Raw genomic sequence first — 19,232 nt, 5'->3', positions numbered from 1 at the left:
GAGAGAAGGCGCCGACAGACACCCACGCACACAAACATTTGTGGACACACAGTGCCCAGACGCAACCTCAGAGAGAGAGAGAGAGAGGGACTGAGGGCGGCGACTAAGTATGCGCTTCCTGCGTACCCGCCGACAGCGCAGCGGCATCTTCTTACCCGCTCCCGCTACTCGTCGGCATCTGCACAGCGGCGATGCTGCACTGAGCCCAATCGACACCGGAGTGCACTGCACACATGCACCATGTGACGCTCCAGTCGTCAATACCGCATTGACCACTTCAAGCACCGCAGCCACCGCTTCAGGCGTTGAATGGTGGCGGGAGTGGCCCAGCAGCGAGAGGCTGGAGAGGATCGATACGCTAATGTACCTGCTGGGCCGCTATCCACGCACGCCAGCCGGGGCTGCCTCCTCAGCCTCTGTGAAAGCGCCCAGCGCCACTACCTCTGCCCCCACGTCATCCTCGCGGCCAGCACCGAGGACGCCGGGGTTATCATCATCATCCCCAGTTCCGAAGCAGCGGCTGACTAAAGGACAGAAACTGAGCGCCCTCAACATGCACGCTGTTTCGACAAGAGCAGTGCTTGCCACTGCGCCGGCCGCACCGTCTTCTTCGTCGCTTCAACAGCAGCACTCTATGAAGCCTGATGGAGCAGGCTACCAGGACGGGTCTGTCGCCGTCGCGCCACCGTCTGCTGCGGCTTCCGTCCCGGCACGTAGCTTCCTGGGCCCGTCGTCAGCGGGCATACCAGCCACCGGCGCTGCGCCCTTCACGCAGCTCGCTGTTGTGGAGGAGCGTGCGCGGAGGTGGCTGCAGCGCGATTGCCATGCCAAGCGTCAACTGCAGCGAGTACTGACCGCCGAAGACCAGGCATGGCAGGCGCTTCTTCAGCACCCGCCGGCCCTCTACGCGGACGAGGCGGTGGTCGCCAGTAGGTTTGGCATGGGCGGCTTCGTCACTCCACACACGCAGGGCTTTAACGGGCTGTTCCGGCAGCAGTGGCAGGACTTCCACGTGACGGAGATGGTGGCGGTCGAGGACGACTCATCAGAGAAAACGTGCGGAGAGGCGGCACCGGTGGTCGCGGACAAGGATGGTGCCCGTCAAGCGGTGAGGCGCTTGGGGAGCTGTGGCGGCCGCCCACTATCTCGCGATTTTAAGTTCAGCACACCACCGCTGCCGTCGCTGCTCATCAAACAGGAGGGGGATGCGGGCGTGGCGGGGAGACGCGAAGACCGGAGGACCGCGGGCTGCTGTCGCGAGGAGGCGCCCGATGCAGCCGCGCAAGCTGCGCAGGCCAGTCCCGCGGAGACGTCATTCTTTCAGGTCGACGTGCGTGCGCGGCTCCAGCAGCTGCAGGAAGAGACTGTGGCGGCGAAGGATCGGGAGGCGGCCGCCGAGGCGCTTCGACGTGAAGAGAACCGCCATTGGCGACGGCTGCCGCCTGCGGGTGCACCTGGATTCACTGGCGGTGAAGCTGATGCAGACGTTATGCCAAGCAGCGGCGCGTCACACGACTCTTCGTTGTGTGGGCGCACGAGTGGATTGTGCGATGACGGCGCCAGCACCGGTGCAGCGCCGTCCGCGTTTGAGTCAGAGCGGCCGCAGTGCGTCTCCGGCACATGCGCGAAAAGCGAGAGGGATGTGCTCGACCGCAGCACGGACGGAGAGCGATGTCATTACCTACAGTGTACCCTTCACAAGCAGCGCATGGCCCACGGCAATGCACTGGCTCACATCGCCCAGATCCTGCGCATCCACCCGCGCAGCATCAGCGTTGCCGGCATCAAGGACTACATTGGTGATACAGTGCAGCGGGTGCGACTAGAAAACGTTTCGCCTGCGGCCGCCCTCGAGGCGAACCGGCGCTTCCGGCGCAAAGGCCTGCGTATGAAGTTGTCTGACTTCTCCTACGAGACGCGGCCGCTGATGCCAGGCGACCTGTTCGGCAACCACTTCCGCATTGTGCTACGCGACGTGTCGGTACCACGCGCTGTATTGGCGGATGCCATCGCGGCCTTTGGCGAGAACGGCTTCCCCAACTACTATGGCTGTCAGCGGTTTTCGTGGTTTGGTGGCAAGCAGGACGCGGCGTTCGCGCTGCTGCGCCACAACTGGCTGGCCTTCGCTTTCCTCTTTCTGAACTACACGGGCAAGGACCGCTCGTTGCGGGAGTTGCTGCAGCGACCAAAGAAGTACCCGCACCCGACCCAGGACGAGTACCGCCGCCGCGTCGTGCGCCGCCTGCGCCACATCGCGGTCGAGCCGACTGACCTCGACGTTGCGCCGTTCCTGTCTTGCCCGCCGCTGAGCGCTGTCCTCACGCATGCCGACGGTAGGCCGTTTAACAAGGTGGAGGAGCTGATCTGCACACAGTTGCGCGACGCCTACTTTGATTTGCATGTGCAGAGCCGCAGGCTGACGGCGCAGCGGCTGTCGAGCTTTCTCTGGAACCAAGCGCTGACCCTCCGTCTGCACCACGTGGGTGGTGCTCGAGTGCTGGACGGCGACATGGTGGCCCCTGCCGCCATTCGGCAGCTGTCCACCAGTGTCGAGGATCGCCGAGACTGGTTTCACACCTTTGGTGACCGCGTCACTGCAGAGAACCGGCATCGCTACACTATTGAGGACGTTGTGCACCCGGGCTTCTCCTTCGACGGCATTGCACTGCCGCAGAACATTGTAGGCGCCTACTACCAGCAAATATGCGACAAGTACGGCCTTGACTGGATGGCGCAGCACTCCAGGAGTGGCCTGAAGGACTTTCGCGAGCCGCCACGACCGATCATTCGCAAACCGCTGGACCTGTCGTACGAGTACAACGAAGCCGCGTGCGTGCTAACGCTGCGCTTCGCGCTGGAGCGAGGCTGCTACGCGAACGTCGCGCTCTCCGAGCTGATGAAGTCGGCGCGGTGCCTCGGCGCAGAGACGGTGACAGTGCTGCCGCTGCCAGAGGCTCTGTGGAACGGCCTGGGCGAGGTGGACCCTGGCTATGTTACAACGCTGCAGGATATCTACGAGGGCTATGAGGACGGCGTGGGCTTCGTGAACGACGAGGCGCGGGTGGAAGTCGCCAGTGGGTCAGAGACGAAGGTATGGGAGCACCAAGGGCTGCTGTTCATCCCGGAGGCGCAGGACCCCTTCCGCAAGGCGCACCGCTGGGGTAGTCAGCACCTCCTGCGCAACTCCGAGCGCCGCGAGCGGGAGGCGGAGGACATGAAGCGGCTCTTGTTCGACAGTTCACTCGCCACGCAGCTGAAGGAGGGCGAGGTGGACACCTATGCTGGCCACATTGTACCGCTGCCTCCCAACGCATCGGCGAAGCGGGTCTACGCGAAGGTGATGCGGCGCAAGCGGCGCTACGCTGGGTCGCCGCGGATGGTGCCGCGCATGCGACGGTCAACAACACCCACGTCGCACCGCACCGGCAGCTCGGGATCGACCAAGTCGCTGCCGTCTTTCCAGTCGCTCGACAAGAGCTCGTGGAACTTCACATGGTAGCCCAGCGTGCGGCGGACAAGTACAGAATTGACAGACAGGGCCACAATCATGCGCTGGGTGTAGCGTCGAAGTTGCGCGCATGCTCAACCTCGCCGTTCTTCGTCGCTTGCCCGCAGCATCCACTTCCAATTTTTTTTTTCGCGACGCCGATCATTCTATTGCTTCCTTCGCTTTTCTCTCACAGACCCGTTCACGGAGGTGTGCACTGGTGAAGCGCGTGTGGACTCCGCCCACAACGGTAGCGAACCAAGACGACCAACGAGCGACGCCTTCATCGGCTTTTTCTTCCCGTGGCTGCCTTCTCTCTCGCTCTCCCCACATCTGCATGCGTGTGTATGTGTGTGCGTGGGTGCTGCCATACTGGCGTGCTCCCCAGACAACCAGGTTGCACGGTGACCCCTTTGTTGCATTGGCGGAGCGGTATATTACTCTGCCGCTGCTCCTGCTCTCTCTCTCTCTGATTGCTTGGTCCACTATCCCTCTTCCATCACCTCTCCGCAACCCGTCTCCACTTCCATTGTCTGCACCACTGCTATATATATATGTGTGTGCATGTGCGTCTATTTGTCTTTAATCAACAACCATCACATACGCGTTTTCACTCTTTCCCGTGTGGCGCACGGACTGCGCCTGCCCCGCTGCACGACTGCACCACTCTACCCTACCCTACCCTACACTACACTTCTCCCTCTCGTACTCCACACCGCATTCCTTTTCCTGTGGCGCATAGCAGCCCGCTTCCTTATGTCACCCACCTCCTCTGTGTGCCGCCTCTCTTCTCTCGTCTCGTCTGTGTGTGTGTGTGTGCAGAGGGTGCCGTCGCACTTCTTCGCTGCCACCGCTGTTCCTTTCCTTTTTCTTTATTCGCCGGGAGCGCGCGATGCAGGACATGTACGCCCCCAAGTACAATGGGAAGTCACCGCAGCAGTGGGAGCGTGGTAGTGCGGCGTCGCCGGCACCGATGAGCACGCCTGCACAGCCGTATCGCACGCCCAAGGATGACGCCCCGGAACACGACCCACTGCTGTGGAGTAACACAGACACCTCCTACATCGCTACACTGGAAACACACGCCATGAAGTACCAGCCTCCCTCCACGTCACAGCAAGTCGGGCTGCAGCGGCGAGGGACAGCGGCGTCTAAGCCGCCACTCAAGGTTTTTCTGTCCTCCTCGTGGAGGGCTACGCCGCAGGAGGGTGCCGCGACGCAGCACCCCAAGTTCCACTCTGTGTATCACTGTGGCCCCACCACGTGGCCTGGCCGCCTGCTCCGGTTTTTCGCACCACAGCTCTATGCGCGGTGGCAGGGTAACGTGAGCGCGGCTGATGTGCGCCAGCTTTCTACCAAGGAGCTCATCAGCCTAATGCAGCTCGCCTTGTCTGCTGGTGAGGTGGATCAGTCAGCGATGCTGGCACGGGAGCTGTCGCGCCGGAAGCTGGCTCTGCAGATGAAATTGCCCCCCCAGCAAGCCGTTGCACCCGGTGCCGAGGCGATGATACACGGAAGCCCGTCTCCGCCCAACCCTGACTCATCTCCGACGTGCCCTACACCACATCCACTGGCGAGTGCACGTGGGTGCTTCAACGGCGGCGGCGCTGGTCTGCCTACGGTCTACTCGAGTGGCACGCACGGTCCGTCGCCTGGCGCTGCCTCGTGGCAGCGTGATCAGAGTACCGCCGACTTCGACTCGGACCGCTTCGCGAATCGAGCTGGCCTCAGCAGCTTTAACATGTCGTCTGCCTGGGCGAGCGACCTGCCGCCTGAGCCCTTCGAGTATGCCTCTTCCCCGGCCCTCGCAAACGGAGTTGGGGCGCGGCGAAGCGCCCTCGACGAGCCGGGCAGCAGCGGCTCCTGGACACGAAGCACACAGTGGCGCTAGCGCTTTCCTCGTGCAGCGAGGTCTACAGGCGCCCTCCGAAGAGTGGCGCAGGCAAAACAGATGCGTCAGTCGTGTCAGCTTCCTCCCTTCCGAGGGGAGGACACGGCCTGAAGGAAAGACACTTCTGCATGCGCGCACATAGGAGAAGTAACGTTGATGCGCACACTCTCTTGTAAGTGTACACGGGGAGAGAGCCACACACACACACACACACACACAGAGAGGGAGAGGGAGATGAGAAGAGCACGCGTCTGGAGGCGGCGCAGCAAGTCGCGTGCTGCTGCCCCTTACACCTTTGTTTCCCTCGGTGCTCTCGCCCTTTACTTTCTCTCGTCTAGCACTGATCGTGTGCTGTGCTTCACTGCATAGACACACCTAAAAGCGCCACCTTCGCTCTCTCTGCCTCTCTTGTCGTCCTTGCGTCTTCGTGAGTGTGTGCGGACGTGCCTGTCGGCTTGTCGCAATCAGCCTTCATCTCATTGTGCATGTGCCACACTCTCGCATGCGTACGCGCGTGTTGGTCGCGGCAACTCTATCCCGTCGTCTCTTCTGCCTTCAAGTGCGCCTTCTCCAAAGCCTCTCCTCTTCTCCTCCTCTTACCCGTATTCATCATTCTTCATCGGCTTCTTTTTCGTTCTGTGTGCCTCACGGTGCTCCCGCGCTCCTCTATTCGCCGCCGCTGCCGCTGCCATCTTTTGACCATCCGGCGCGCGCGGCTCACCAGTTCAGAGCCCAGACCACAGAAGGTAAAGCGCGCGTGCAAGGAGAGAAAGGAGGAGGGAACGTTGTGCCGCGACGCCTGTTATTCGTCTCGGTTGCATGTGTGCGCTTCTCCCGTTGCCGTGAGCGTACTCGGTGCGGGGATTTTCTCCATCTCCTCCGCGTATTCGCACCGATCTAGATACGCTTACCTGCACCCGCTCCATCGGGTCCACCTCTATCCGTCTCTCCCCGCCGCACCGAGCGCAGAGCAGCGAAGCGGTGAGAAGAGGGGGGGGGGTTGCGGCGGAGCGAGGAAGAAAAGGGAGAGGGCATGGGCAGATCGGCCTCGTGACTACTTACTGTGTTGCTTGAGCTCATTACAGACAGACGCGCACACACACACACACATACACACACACACACCCGCTCGCGTACATATGCCAGATCGGCTCAAGGGCATTCTCTTGCATCGAGAGTGCGAAGATGAGCTGGAGCATCAGCAGGCGCGCCAGCATTCTTCAGGCACTTCAATGCACAGTGCAACGCCGCTTGCGACGGCGGTTGAAAAGTGTAGCGACACCGTCCAAGTCGCCACAGACGATTCGCTCCCACCTGCGGTTGTGCTCGCCTCGGGAGCTTCCAGGAGCTCTGCCAGCACCACCAGCATTAAGCAGAGCACGGGCGCTTTAACTTACTCAGTGGCTACGCCACTGAATCAGGCCCGCTTGGGCCACCTGACTCATGCTGGCAGTACCGCGGTGCACACCTGCTCTAGTAAGCACCACTATCGAACACGACTGCCAAGGCTGCGATCGACGGCGGCAGTGAGCGTAAACGCCGAATCGTCGCTCTCAAAGACAGCTGCGGCGGTTTCGGCAGATGCGCAGCGGTCCAACCCAACGGCTACGCCGGCGCCAACCATGCCCGAGGGAACCAGCGCATCGCCCCTGGCAGCATCTCCCTTGACCTCCTCTTCCGCTGCCTTGCCGCCGCCGTCGTCGCTGCCTCTCGCGGATTCCGCGACGCTGGCGCTGCCGTTCACGCCGTACCCTGTGCAACAGGAGATGATCCGCATGATCGCCGACGTTCTCCACTCCGCTAGCCCGCACGTCGTGCCGGTGGCTGTCGTGGAGGTACCGACAGGGTGTGGTAAGACTATGGCGCTGCTATCCAGCGTTCTGCGGTACCAGCAGGAGCTAAAGCGCAAGAGCCCCAAAGAACTTGATGCATATCTGCGTCAGCGGCGGCCGTCAGGGGAGAAGCGAAAGGCGCCCCCGAAAGGACGTCGGGGTCAGCGAGGTCCACAGCAGCGCGGTGCCGCACGTCTTGCACCAGTCGCGGGCGGCGACATCGATGCCAACGAGGGGGACACGGACGACGAGTGCACGGACGGCTGGTCGGTTCCACCATCGTTCTTCAAGCATTTTCGGGTTAACTCACAGCGGAAAATCCGTGCGGAGCTGGACGTGGCCGGATCGCAAGAGCTGCGCCGTCGCTTCCTGCCGCCGCCCTGCACAGTTTACTACGTCACGCGCACGCACGCGCAGCTTCGGCAGGCGGTGCGTGAGCTGCGCCGGCTGCATGGTGCGACAAGTGCTATTCGCATGAACATCCTCGGCAGCCGAGAGCGCTACTGCATCCACCCCAAGGTGATGGCGTCCAAGGCGAACCACACGTTGCCTGTACAGGGCAACAACCTGGGCGAGGTTTGTGACAAGCTCGTGTCTCTGGGGCTCTGCGAGATGGTGGACAAGTACGACGAGCTCTCGTGTAGCGCCATTACGGGGCCGGTCGGACATCAGCGTGGCCAGATATGGGACATGGAGGATCTCGTGCTGGAGGGAACCTCGCGCCACATGTGCCCCTACTACGCCGCTCGCGACCTGGTCTTCTACGCCGATGTCAACTTCTGCACCTACCCGTACCTGCTGGACCCGCTCATTCGCCACGAGACGAAGATGGAGGCAGCCCTGAAAAACAACGCAGTTGTCGTCTTCGACGAGGCGCACAACGTCGCGGCGGTGTGCCAGGACGCGCTTTCGCTGGAGTGCCCACGAGCCGTGCTGGCTCTCATCCTGTCAGAGCTCGAGCCCCTCGTGTCGAACCAAGTGCCCCTGGCACGCCAACCATTGAGTGCGGCCTCTTCCACCGCGGGCGTGGCGCAAGATGACTTTGCCGCCATGCAATATCCACGAGAGCTGCACCTCGGTGCCTTCACCTTGGTGGAGATCTTCTCCTTTCTGTGCACCCTCTTCCAGTCTCTCAGCGTCTTCTTCGACGTCGCGATGGAGGCGGCGGACGATCGTGAACGGCGAGGTAAAAAGCGCCACCGCGGCGACGAGAAAGGTGAGGGCGACGAACACAACGGCAGGGACTGCGGGGCCGCCTACATGCAGGGCACTCAGCTCGAGCACCACCTGCGGCGCGATATGGAGGCCCACGTCGCGGCATATCGGCAGCGCACGGCGGCGCAGCGGCATTTTGCAGCGCCGGCCCCAGCGCTCGCGTCGCTGGAGCTCTTCCAGCGCGCCTACGGCGTCATCATGGCTCTCGGTGTCACATTCAATCCGTTTCTCTTCTCTGTTTTCGGCCTCTCGACGCTGAAGCGGTGGCTCCTGCTGCTCCGTTTTCTGCTTCAGAAGCCGCAGTCCTTCGCTGTTGCGGTGCGGTCGGCGCCGCCTTGGGATGGACTTGCCCAGAGCGGCAGCGACACTGAGCGTTCGCTCTTTGGCGCGCGCTCTGCTGCTGCAGCCGTTGCCGAAGCGCATCCGGCGGCGGGTGGTGACAGTGGTGCGGCGCGTACCCATGCGGTCGTTGCGCAGTGGACGATCGACCTGCGGTGCCTCGACGGAAGCCTTGCCTTCTCGTACCTCCTCAAGACGGTGCACCGTGTCGTGCTGGCCTCCGGCACGCTCTCCCCCTTCCCCCAGCTGGCTCGTGACTTGGGCGTGGAGGCCTCCCTGTGGCGCACGTTGGAGGGCCTGCACGTGGTGCCTCCAACTCAATACAGCCTAACTGCGCTGACCGCTCTGCCTGTGTCGTCGTCATCGACACATGATGGGACGACGACGCAGCCGCTGCTGTTGCCACTGCGTTGTACGCACGCCTCTCTCTCGAACCCAGTCTTCCTCAAGACGGTGGCACGCGCCGTGGTTCAGCTAACACAGACATTGCGTGAGAGCAGCGGCGGCGGGGTGCTGCTCTTTGTGCCTAACTACGCCGTTCTAACGGCATTGGCGAAGCTGACGCGCGAGGTACTGCTTGTGGCGCAGCGGGAGCAGCAACATCAATCGCCGCACGCCGCAGCGCCGACCCAACTGTTTCTGGAGCCGCGCAAGGCCGAGGCGCTGACGGAGGTTCTCTGCCAGTTCCAGAACTGCACGCAGGCGCCTCGCTGCGGCACTGCGCTCTTGTTCTCTGTGTACCGCGGCAAGGTGAGCGAAGGACTCGACTTTACGGACGACATGGCGCGCCTGGTGCTCTGCCTTGGGCTGCCGCTGCAGCCATTGAAGTCGTGGAAGGTCATCGCGCAGCGCGCCTACAGCGGCTCGGATTGGTATACAACGGATGCTGTGCGCGCCGTAAATCAAGCTCTGGGTCGTTGCCTGCGCCACACGAAGGACTACGGCGCTGTAGTGCTGCTGGACGAGCGGTACGCGCAGCCAGAATACCAGGAACGACTGTCGAAGTGGTGCCGTGCAACACTGCAGACAGAGTCGTCGTTGCCGCAACTCTGCGCGGGGCTGCGGACGTCGTTTACGCAATGGCGTCGGGCGTTCGGTGCACTTGCCATGAGCACCTCCCCGTTGCCGACTCCCTCCGCGGCAGCGGATCGTGCGGTGCCCTGGGACGACATTGGAGGGGTGGCCCACCAGGATGCGGCGAGTTTAGCACGAACTCGGCTGGGCACGGAGCAGCTTCCTTTTACACGGGTGCTGCGTGCGCCATCAGCGGCGTGGTGGCCTCATCGCACTGTTGGCCCTGCATTGGACGCCACCGCGAGTGATTCGTCGCCTCAGAGGAGTGGTGCGGCTCGGCTGGCTCGTACGGTTCCCGGCGCTGGCGCTGGTGCTCGGCAAAGTGCCACAGCCGGCGCTGGCCTGCCTCACTCGCCTCTCGCCTGCACTGCTGTGAAGTTGCTGTACGAAACCGCCGCCGCCACTGGCGATGTCTCGCGGCAGGTCTTGCAGGATGCCATTCAATCTCTGACGAAGAACTTCTTTGACAGCAGCGGCAGTGGGGAGGAGGAGGAGGAGGGGGAGGATGCTTTTGAATGAGGAGCGTGATCAGGACTTGGCCTGTCGCTCTCCACTGCCCCCCCCCTCCCCCCATCCCCATCCCTAGCCCCCAACGAGGTCGGGAAAAGAAAGCATACGACCATCGGTGCCGTCTTCTGAAGTGCTGCCTCTGCTTCAACTTTGCTTCCTGATCCGCCAACCCCCCGCGCCCCTCTCCCCCTCCCGCCGTACACCCTTTTCCCAGGTCAGCCGCAGGGGAACGCGCGCAAAGGAACCGAGTGGCCTGGATGCGGACCAAGACCTTCTGGCGTCTTGACGTGCCGTCGAAACGGTCCATGGACGTGCCGCCAACCGTGTGCGCGGCCCTTGTGGGCAGCACATGGCAGGGGATCTCCTCTCTGCACTGCATTGCTTTGAGCTGCCGTTTTTTTTTTGTTTGTGCTCTACGCCTTCTCTCTTCTCTCTCTCGCTGTTGCGCCTTTCGCATGATTTTCTGTGGTGTTGGTGCGCGGGGTGTCTGCGCTTCCTGATGCGCGCTCGGACCCTTGGCCATTGGTTGTTATCAATCTGTTCAAAGTCTAAAAGAGTGTCTGCCACGTTACTGGCTTGCCCCCTTCGGGTAGACACACCCACACAGTGAGTCTGCATTGTCCAGATGGAGTCACTACAGATGCGGTGGGTGGAGTGCCCTCTGCTGGACGCTGCTAATCTCGTTCTTCACCCGCCATCCAGCAGCGAAGACGATGACGATGATGACCCTATCGACCTTCTGAACCGGCGCGAGGGGCACTGCTCCGCAGTCGTGTACCCGACAATGCCCATCGACGTGTCCGCGGCATCGCCGCGCGAGTCGTGGGTGCTCGTGTGCGGTGGCTACTCCAATGGGAGCGTTTCTGCGACCCCGCTGGTGGCACGCACCGCCCTCCTGCCTGCGCTTCAGTGGGTGCGACTGCCGCCTGTGGACGCGCTCGAGTGTGACGGTGCCACACTGACCACGGTGGTGTCGGCGGTTGGCGTTGACGCGACGCCAGCCACAGCGACCGCTGCTTCGGCATCGTCCAGCGTCTGCACTACTGCAGCCCCTGTCGCCTACCTGTTTGGCGGGCTTGGCTCTGACATGAACCGACGCAACACACTGTACGCCGTCGCCTTGCATGTCGACGCAGACGCAACGCCTGTGATGGTGCAGGTGGACGAGGTGCACTGCATCGGCACCCCGCCCGAGGCACGTGTGCGGCACGGTGCTGGCGGACACGCTGGTCGCCTCTACATCTTTGGAGGCGAAACGGACACCCAGGAGCAGTCCAGCGACCTGTACGTGTGCGACGTGCAAGCGGGAGTGTGGCGAGTCCTCGCCTCACCTTCGTCACTGCCGTCTCCGGCGCCGCGGCTGCTGTCGCTGAGTCTGCTGTTTGTGGCACCGACAACGTTTGTACTCTACGGCGGCGCGCATTTCGTGAATGGTGACCTGCGCAGCTTTTCCGACGTGTGGAGGTTTGACCTCGCCACGGAGGCGTGGTCGGTGGTGGTGCCTCCACAACCCGATGATGGTACACCCGGGGAAGAGGAGTGGCGCGCTGATGTCCCGCAACGCGTCTTGCCACCGTCGAACGGCCATGCCGGCGGTGTGTTCGCGCTGCGGCTATCTGACAGCGCGACGTACGTGTGCGCTGCTTTTCTGGGTGGCAAGAACATATCCGAGGGCAATGACGCCGTCAAGCTCGTCTGCTGCCACCTTCAGGCAAACACAATGGAGGCTCACGCGCGCTGTGCGACACCGGCAGTGGTGAGTGGGAAGCTACCTCACTGGCGCTACACACCGACTGTGGTGCACACAGAGAAGGGCCTGCTGCTGCTGGCTGGCCAGTGCCGTCATCCCCAGACACCGTCCGCGTTTCTCCTCACCGTGTCTATCGGCAGCGCCGGAGGGGGGTGAGAGTGATCCCTCTTTTTCTCCAGAGTCAAGGCGAAAGGCGCCCCCTAATGACGCGGGGAACACCCCGGCGTGGTATGTGTCAGGGCCCTGTGCACCCCGCACTCTCTGTGGAGAAGCCGAGCCGCCGCCGTCCCCCTATCCCTGCCAATGCCGAGCCACCGCACCTGGCCCCGACAGGGTCCAGCGCCTGCGACACGGGGAGGCCAGTGTGATGCATCGCTACGGATGCCGGCGGTCAGGTCCTGGATGGCGCTGCGTGAGAGCCACCGGCAACAGTGGAGATGTTTGCACCATGGGTATGCTCGGCAGAGTGTCAGCGTGGCTCGAGCGTGTGTCGCTCGGCGCAACGGGAGCGGCTGTGAGGCTGCCTGCGGAGCGGGGGTGGGTGGGTGGGGAGACAGGAGCCGTGCTCAGATGGACGAGTCGGCGCATCGCTGTAACGCGCGCCTACCGCTGCTTCACGCCACGTGATGGGTGGCCTGTGACGGGCCTGGGGTGTAGAGTGGCATTCAGCTCATGCTGTGCGGCAGAGAACGAACGCGTTAAAATGAAAAAAAAAATGAGAAAAGACGTTCTCGTCGCCGTGCGACGGCTGCTGGTGTGGTCGTCATCGGCACGTGCGCGCCTCTTCCGTGCGCTTTCGCTTCTCGACGTTGCTTTCACGTGGGTTCACCAGCCCTCCAGTGAAAGGGGCGAGTGTGTGTGTGTGTGCGAGAGGGCGAGAGGCTGCCGATCGAACAACAAGAAAAGCAAAACTCTTCGCTTCCATGCCCTTTTTCTCACTGATATCCCACTGAGTTGATATGCCACTCACGCGCCTTTGGCCGACATTGAGGACAAAACGGTTATACGGCCGTCGACAGTGTGGAACAACGTGTGGAGGCGGCGCGATGGGAGGAGGGGGGGTCCGCTGCCCCATAGAGGGCGCGCGTTGCTTTTTCTGCAGCGGCACACCCCCACGCCTCTTTGCTCTTTTTATGCCATCGCTTTCCCTTGCTTTTCCCACTCGCACTCCCCGAACGGCTCTCCATCTCGTTTCTGCCTTCTTTCGCCCCTCACATGCTCCGCCGCGTCTCGTCAACCTGGCGTTTCAGCGACAGAGACGCCGTGCCTTCGACCGGTTGGATTCTCCCGCGGGAGGACCGTCTAGTGAAGAGAGTCCGTCCCGCCTCTGGCGAACATGACGAAGACGGTCGCGCGCCCGAAACCTCCCACCACATTGCACGCCACCACAGAGCCCCTTGCGTTGGCTGCGCTACGTGCTTGCTTCTTTTCCTTTGCGTTCTGCATCGTGCGTGCCCGTTCTTCTTTGGCCTTGCACTGCCTCAGCGTCTCCGTATCACGCGGTGACCGGCGTGCATGGGTGTCCCAAGTTTCCTGCTCGCTGTACCTCGAGAAGCTCCTCGTTGCCCCTCTCCGTTTCCTCCGCGACTTTAGCCTTCTCTTCGTTATCCCCCACGCACTGTGCTCAGCGCGGGCTTTGCGACCCACGCATCCTCATCACCTTTCGTTTCCCTCTGTCCCCTTCCCATGCTGCGCTGCTGCCGCCGCGCTCTGGAGGGCAACAAACAGCTCTCGCCCGAGTACCTGGTCCGGTCCCTCAAGGAACACGGCACCAGCGCCTTCTTTGGGATGCCAGACTACTACTTGTGCCCCCTCACCTCGTACCTGGCCGATAACACGGCAGCGGGCGAGTACGTGATGGCGACCAACTGCGGCAACGCCGTGGCGATGGCGGCCGGCTACTACCTGTCCACCCTGCGCGTCCCATGTGTGTTCATGCAGAACAGCGGGATTGGGGACTCAATGAACCCCTTGCTGACCCTTTTCAATCAGGATGCCTACCGCATGCCATGCTTGATGCTCATTAGCTGGCGCGGCAAGCTCGACACCGCGGACGAGCAGGCGAAGCCGGGGCTGGTTGCACAGGGTCGACTGACGGAACACTGCTTGGCCGCCGTCGGCATCCCGTACGCGATCATGGGCAACAGCCTCGATGTTGCAATGAACTGGGACGTGACAATGGACAAGGCGTACCACCACTTGGACTCCGAGAAGACACCGTTCGCGGTGCTGCTGGAGCCCGGAACAATCGCGCCATACATGCAGCGACGCCCAGAGGCGGACGCGCTTCCCACGGCGCCACTTGACCATGACGCAGTCGCCAATCAAGTGTGTCGCCAGTTCAATGCAACGGACGCGTTTGTGTGCAGCTGCGGGAGCGTGCAGGAGTCTCTGCGCCGTGCGCGGGCGATGGTTTCCGGCGACACAGCCGTGCAGGATCTTCTGCTGGCAGACTCGCCGGGCCATGCGACAGGCGTGGCGACGGGTATTGCCTTGTCGCGGCCGTCGCTACAGGTTGTCTGCATCGAGGGCGACGGGGCGGCCCTTGTGCACCTCAACGCGATGGCGACGAACGGTGGCCTCAAAGCGATGAAGGACGTCACCACCGGTGCCGGACTGCTGCAGAACTTCAAGCATATTGTGGTTAACGACGGCTGCTACTCGATGGAGGGCGGCCAGATGACGGCGGCCTTTGATGCCTCACTGACGGGCGTGGCCAAGGCCTGCGGGTACTTCGCCGTGCGCGAGGAACCCGTGATTGAGCTTGGCGACCTTGTCGCTGCTTTGGCTGAGCTGCGTCAGTGCGACGGCCCAGCCTTTGTGGAGGTGGTGGTGAGCAAGACGAGGACCTCGCCTGCTGACGGGAAGGTACGCCGAAATCTGCAGGCGGAGAAGCTTCGCTTTTCCGAATTCTTGAATCGGCTCAATGCGTAACCATGCGTGCGTGTGTGCGTGTGTGCGTGTGTGCGTGTGTCTGTCCTTGCGGATTACACAAAAAGACAAAGGCAGCGAAGGGAAGGGTAGGGAGCGAGGACTGGCAGGCGGATACATCATCACACTTGGTGACACGGCAGGCTGTGCGGAAGAAGATCGGTACGTGACCCCTCCTCCCCCCCCCCAGCTGGAGGTTATTGGGCGGACCGCAAGGAAGGCGAAGAGGCAACCAAAGCGAAACGACACTGCCGAGCATGCCACCACACCATGAAAGGGTGGCAGGCCTGCCTTTCGTTACTCTCACGACTCCTGCCCCATTTCGCATCACTGCGCTGCACATGGCAGCGCGCATCCCGCCTCCTCCCCCTTCCAGTATTGCGGATGTGTTTTGATTCGTCTGCCGTACTGCACCTCGAGGATGTGTGCGGGTCACTCTAAACATGGTACATGCATTCCAATTTCTCTCTCGCTCGCCAACAACAAGCGGGAGAGAGAGGTGCCACATATCTAACCATGCACACCTACGTTACAAGCTGTGACACGCCCTTTATGCGCTAGTCCTCTCTCGCGTCTATCACAGGCGCACAAGAGATTTCCATCTTAATCTGTGCTCCGTTATTATTATTTTTCTTTCTTTTCGAGGATGAATAGCCGACCGTCGGCTGTGATAAGCCCTTCCCTTCCTCCACCCGGGCGTCCGGGCGACGCCGTGATCAAGTGAGAAGCAACAAAAACCAAAATGAAGATGTGGGGTGTGGGTGGGGAGGTAATGTGAAGAGGAGACACAAGTACTAACATCAACGAGCGCGTGCCCGTGCGTGCGCGTCTGTGCGACACATCTTGCTTCGCACAGGGGTGGTGATGATGGAAGCATCCTCACCAACAGGGAGACAACTCCCCACCGCTCACGTGATGCCCCCCTCCCCGTCCCACTCTCTCGCCCCACGCCAGCGCAGAGGATGTGTGTTTGTGTGTGTGTATGAAGTGGATGAGTGGGCAAGCCAAAGAAAAAGTGGTAGGACGAGTCGGATCTGCCTCTGCCCGTACAACACATTCACATGCGTACACAGGGCACATACGCCCGCAAAGACGCAAGCAACCACAGCATATTACGTTCTGAGATGCTCAACAACCGTTAAGCTACATGCCGCAAACAGCAACTCGAGTACAACACCCAGCATGTCCTGAGGCGAGCGGACACTTCAGGGCTTCCCTGCTGCGTGAACGGAAACACTTGGCTGCCCGCAACCAAGGGAGGGCTTGCACGACTTCGCATGACACACACACACACACACACACACACACACACAGACACACAATTGCAACAAGTAGAAGTGGTGTTTGGCTCCAACAGCAGCGAGAGCAAGCAGCGATTCTGTATTTGAGGAAAGTGCACGTGCCCACGCAGAGGAACGGGAGCGCCCACGACCATACAAGAAGCGGATCATAATACAAAAAAAAACGATACAAGACGACAACGACGAAGACAGATTCACGTTGACTTGACGTGGTAATGGAGACACGGAAGGAAATAGGGGGTGGCGGTGGTGGTGGTGGGTGACGGCGCGCTTTGGTCTGCGCCACCGCCACTGCGCGCTTCAGGCGCCTTTCCCCCGAGCCGGGTGTGGGTGCTGGCGCCGCTGCAACGTTTGGGAGTCTCTTTGCGGCGGCGCTGTCGTGGTTGCCCCACGTGGTGAACACTCTCGGTACTCGCACGCCGAGTCGTCGTTGCTGGGGCGGCCAGATGACGCGGCCCGAGGCGAGGACGGCGCCCAGGGCGATGACGAAGACGGATCCTCCACGTCGTCCACCTTCAAGGCTCGTTGCACCCAGCGCTTGACACTCGTGTCCGTCGCCTCCGTCCACTGAACACCCCAGGATTGCGTGCTGAGCACAACGCCGCGGAAGGAGCGAAAAGTGGCTTGCATATCGTGATCATGTGTCCGCGGCGGCGGCGGCTGCGCCGTGTTGCACGGATCATAGTCCTCCCTACGCGGCACGCCGCCGTAGGGGTCGCACACGAATGGTTGCGCCGACACCGCGCTTGGGTCAGCGTCGGGAAAAAGCCACTGCGGCTGCTCTTCCGACGCGCGGCTGTCGGCGCTGGATTGAGGCTGCGTAGGCTCCATCCGCCGCGCGCGCCTTGGCGACGTCCGTCAAGGGATAGTTAACAATGATGCCCCCGACAGACGAAGCGCACGCGCGAGAGAGACTTGTGGAGACGTGACAAGGGGGGACCACACGCGTCACTGCGGCACGCGATCACACACCGAAGAGAGAGGAGAGGGGGGAGAGATGAAAATAGGGTCGAGCTGCTCCAGCGACCACACAGGTGACTCGAAGTTGAGCGAAGACACGGTCGAAGACGCCGGAAGAGGGAGGGCGCACGAGGAGGGGAGGGGGCAGAGGGGGGAGAGAGCTGCGTGAGCTAAAGGCTGGCGAAGCAACAACAGAGGAGAAACACAAGAAGAGGAAAGAAAAAAGAGATACAGAAGTGTGTGTGTGTGTGTCTGGAGTGCGGGGAGGGGGAGGGAACAAAATGGAAGCGAAGGGTAAAGCAACGCGAACACAACAAAACACCTGTGACGAAGGCAGCACGCGCATGCAGGAGGAGGGGGGAGGGGAGAGACCAACGAACAAGAGCAAGAAACAAGGAAAAAGAGGGAAAGCGGAGAAGACACACGCACGCACAGAGAGAGGGAGCCGAAGGGGGCGGAAAAACGGAGGAGCGCGCGAGATGAGAAACAAGAGCGGCAGAGAGAAGGAAAGACACACAAACGTGAGGGGGGGGGCAACAACGAGGGGAAACTACGGAGAACGACGTACGCAAGCGAAAGGAAAACAAATGAAGAGAACAGGGCGTGCGAGTGAGTCTGTGATGAGAAGGAACTTTTCTTCGTTTCTTTTTTTCCTTCTCTTCCGGCAGCGGGGATGAGACAGGAATCGAGGGAAAAGACGGAGTGTGACGGAGAACAGAGATCAGAGAAGCAAGAATGGGAGGAGGGGAAAATTGAAAGTTCTGCCAGGGCAATGCGGGCTTACGCGCCCACGTCCGAGGAGTACGAGGCACACACACGTACAAAGGGGCCAGCAAAAACGGGGCCCAACTAGCCGTTTTCCCACGAGGATCAAAGAAAGAGCTGCTGCTCCGCGCTTTTTTTGTGTCTGTGAGCGAGCACGGTAAGCATGCGCGACAGAGACAACGCTGCTCTCGCTTTTCTTCCGCCCCGCTGTATGTCTTTCTTTTCTCCGAGTGTGCTAGGCAGTGAGAGCAGCGCCCTCACCGCTTGCGTTGCTGTTAGATGAGGTGTGCGCCAGTGAAACGGAGGGAGAGAGATGGGGGAAAACAGCGAGGGAGGATAAGGGTATGTGGATGAAGACATTAGAGAAGGCATAAGTTGGCAGGCCCACAGCGAACGCTACAGTCGGCCGGATCCACCATTTTCCATCAATTGCCTCAGGAGTCGCCGACTTCGTTCACGACATTCCGCAACTACCGTCCAAAAACGTCCAATCCAGCTCTTTCAGCGCCCTTTTCACGTGGAGGGTTGTGCGCTTCCCACCAGTCCACTCTTTTTTGGGAGGTGAGATGCTGTTGCTTCCGACACAAGCGATCCTTTCTGCTGCCTCAGTCACCTGCCATACTATAGTGCTCTGATGGCTGAGTGCTAGTCCACGCGCCGGTAGCTAGTGCCTCATCCGGACCTAGCCCGTAGTCCAGTACCCGGCGTTGCTTCCCACTGCTAGGCTTGCCATTCGCGTGCCTTGAAGCAAGGAAAACATTCACTTCGCTTAAAACCATATACAGTGGCGTAGCGCTTAGTAGGCCCAAGATGGCTGCTTCAGTGCGCTTCAACGCCATGCGGCTTTCCCAGGCTATCCAAACGAGCCTTTTGCAGGGCGCCTCTGTCGTAGCCGGTTGGGTTCGCCGGTGGTTCTCCGCTCTGGCGTCCGCGAGCTCCCTGTAAGCACACACACGGTTTGCGGGGCTATCTTCGGCTTTCCGGTGTTCTGCCTCGCCGAGACCTCGTCTGCCCGCCAGGTGGGGAGGGCTCTCCTCGGCACCTCCGTTGCCTTGCCGGGCCCCTCGCTGGCTTGCTGGGGCTCCTCTGCACTGCCGGCGCTCCTTTGCCTTGCCGGGGCTCGTCTGCCTTGCCGAGACTCGTCTGCCTTGCCGGGACTCGTCTGCCTTGCCGAGAC

The 19,232-nt window shown here is 61.4% G+C and overlaps 5 protein-coding genes across 5 annotated transcripts; all 5 read left to right on the top strand.

Annotated features, from left to right (window-relative positions):
* Positions 1–1,489: 1,489 nt before the first annotated feature.
* LDBPK_281750 (hypothetical protein, conserved) lies at positions 1,490–3,499 on the top strand (the record flags this gene model as incomplete). The annotated part of the gene is made up of 1 exon (XM_003862226.1): positions 1,490–3,499. One exon carries the CDS (start codon positions 1,490–1,492, stop codon positions 3,497–3,499), a length of 2,010 nt encoding a protein of 669 aa, XP_003862274.1.
* Positions 3,500–4,379: 880 nt separating this feature from the next.
* LDBPK_281740 (hypothetical protein, conserved) lies at positions 4,380–5,378 on the top strand (the record flags this gene model as incomplete). Its single annotated transcript, XM_003862225.1, has 1 exon — positions 4,380–5,378. One exon carries the CDS (start codon positions 4,380–4,382, stop codon positions 5,376–5,378), a length of 999 nt encoding a protein of 332 aa, XP_003862273.1.
* Positions 5,379–6,517: 1,139 nt separating this feature from the next.
* LDBPK_281730 (helicase-like protein) lies at positions 6,518–10,357 on the top strand (the record flags this gene model as incomplete). Its single annotated transcript, XM_003862224.1, has 1 exon — positions 6,518–10,357. The coding sequence occupies one exon, from the start codon at positions 6,518–6,520 to the stop codon at positions 10,355–10,357; it is 3,840 nt and encodes a 1,279-aa protein (XP_003862272.1).
* Positions 10,358–10,973: 616 nt separating this feature from the next.
* On the top strand, positions 10,974–12,254 carry LDBPK_281720 (hypothetical protein, conserved; the record flags this gene model as incomplete). The annotated part of the gene is made up of 1 exon (XM_003862223.1): positions 10,974–12,254. One exon carries the CDS (start codon positions 10,974–10,976, stop codon positions 12,252–12,254), a length of 1,281 nt encoding a protein of 426 aa, XP_003862271.1.
* A 1,530-nt stretch (positions 12,255–13,784) lies between these two features.
* LDBPK_281710 (phosphonopyruvate decarboxylase-like protein) lies at positions 13,785–15,032 on the top strand (the record flags this gene model as incomplete). The annotated part of the gene is made up of 1 exon (XM_003862222.1): positions 13,785–15,032. One exon carries the CDS (start codon positions 13,785–13,787, stop codon positions 15,030–15,032), a length of 1,248 nt encoding a protein of 415 aa, XP_003862270.1.
* Positions 15,033–19,232: the final 4,200 nt, after the last annotated feature.

The sequence above is a fragment of the Leishmania donovani genome, chromosome 28 (assembly GCF_000227135.1).
Source record: "Leishmania donovani BPK282A1 complete genome, chromosome 28".
In the NCBI taxonomy this organism is placed as follows: Eukaryota; Euglenozoa; class Kinetoplastea; order Trypanosomatida; family Trypanosomatidae; genus Leishmania; species Leishmania donovani.
The sequence above is the reverse complement of the archived record's forward strand: the minus strand, read 5'-3'. Positions and strand labels throughout refer to the sequence as shown.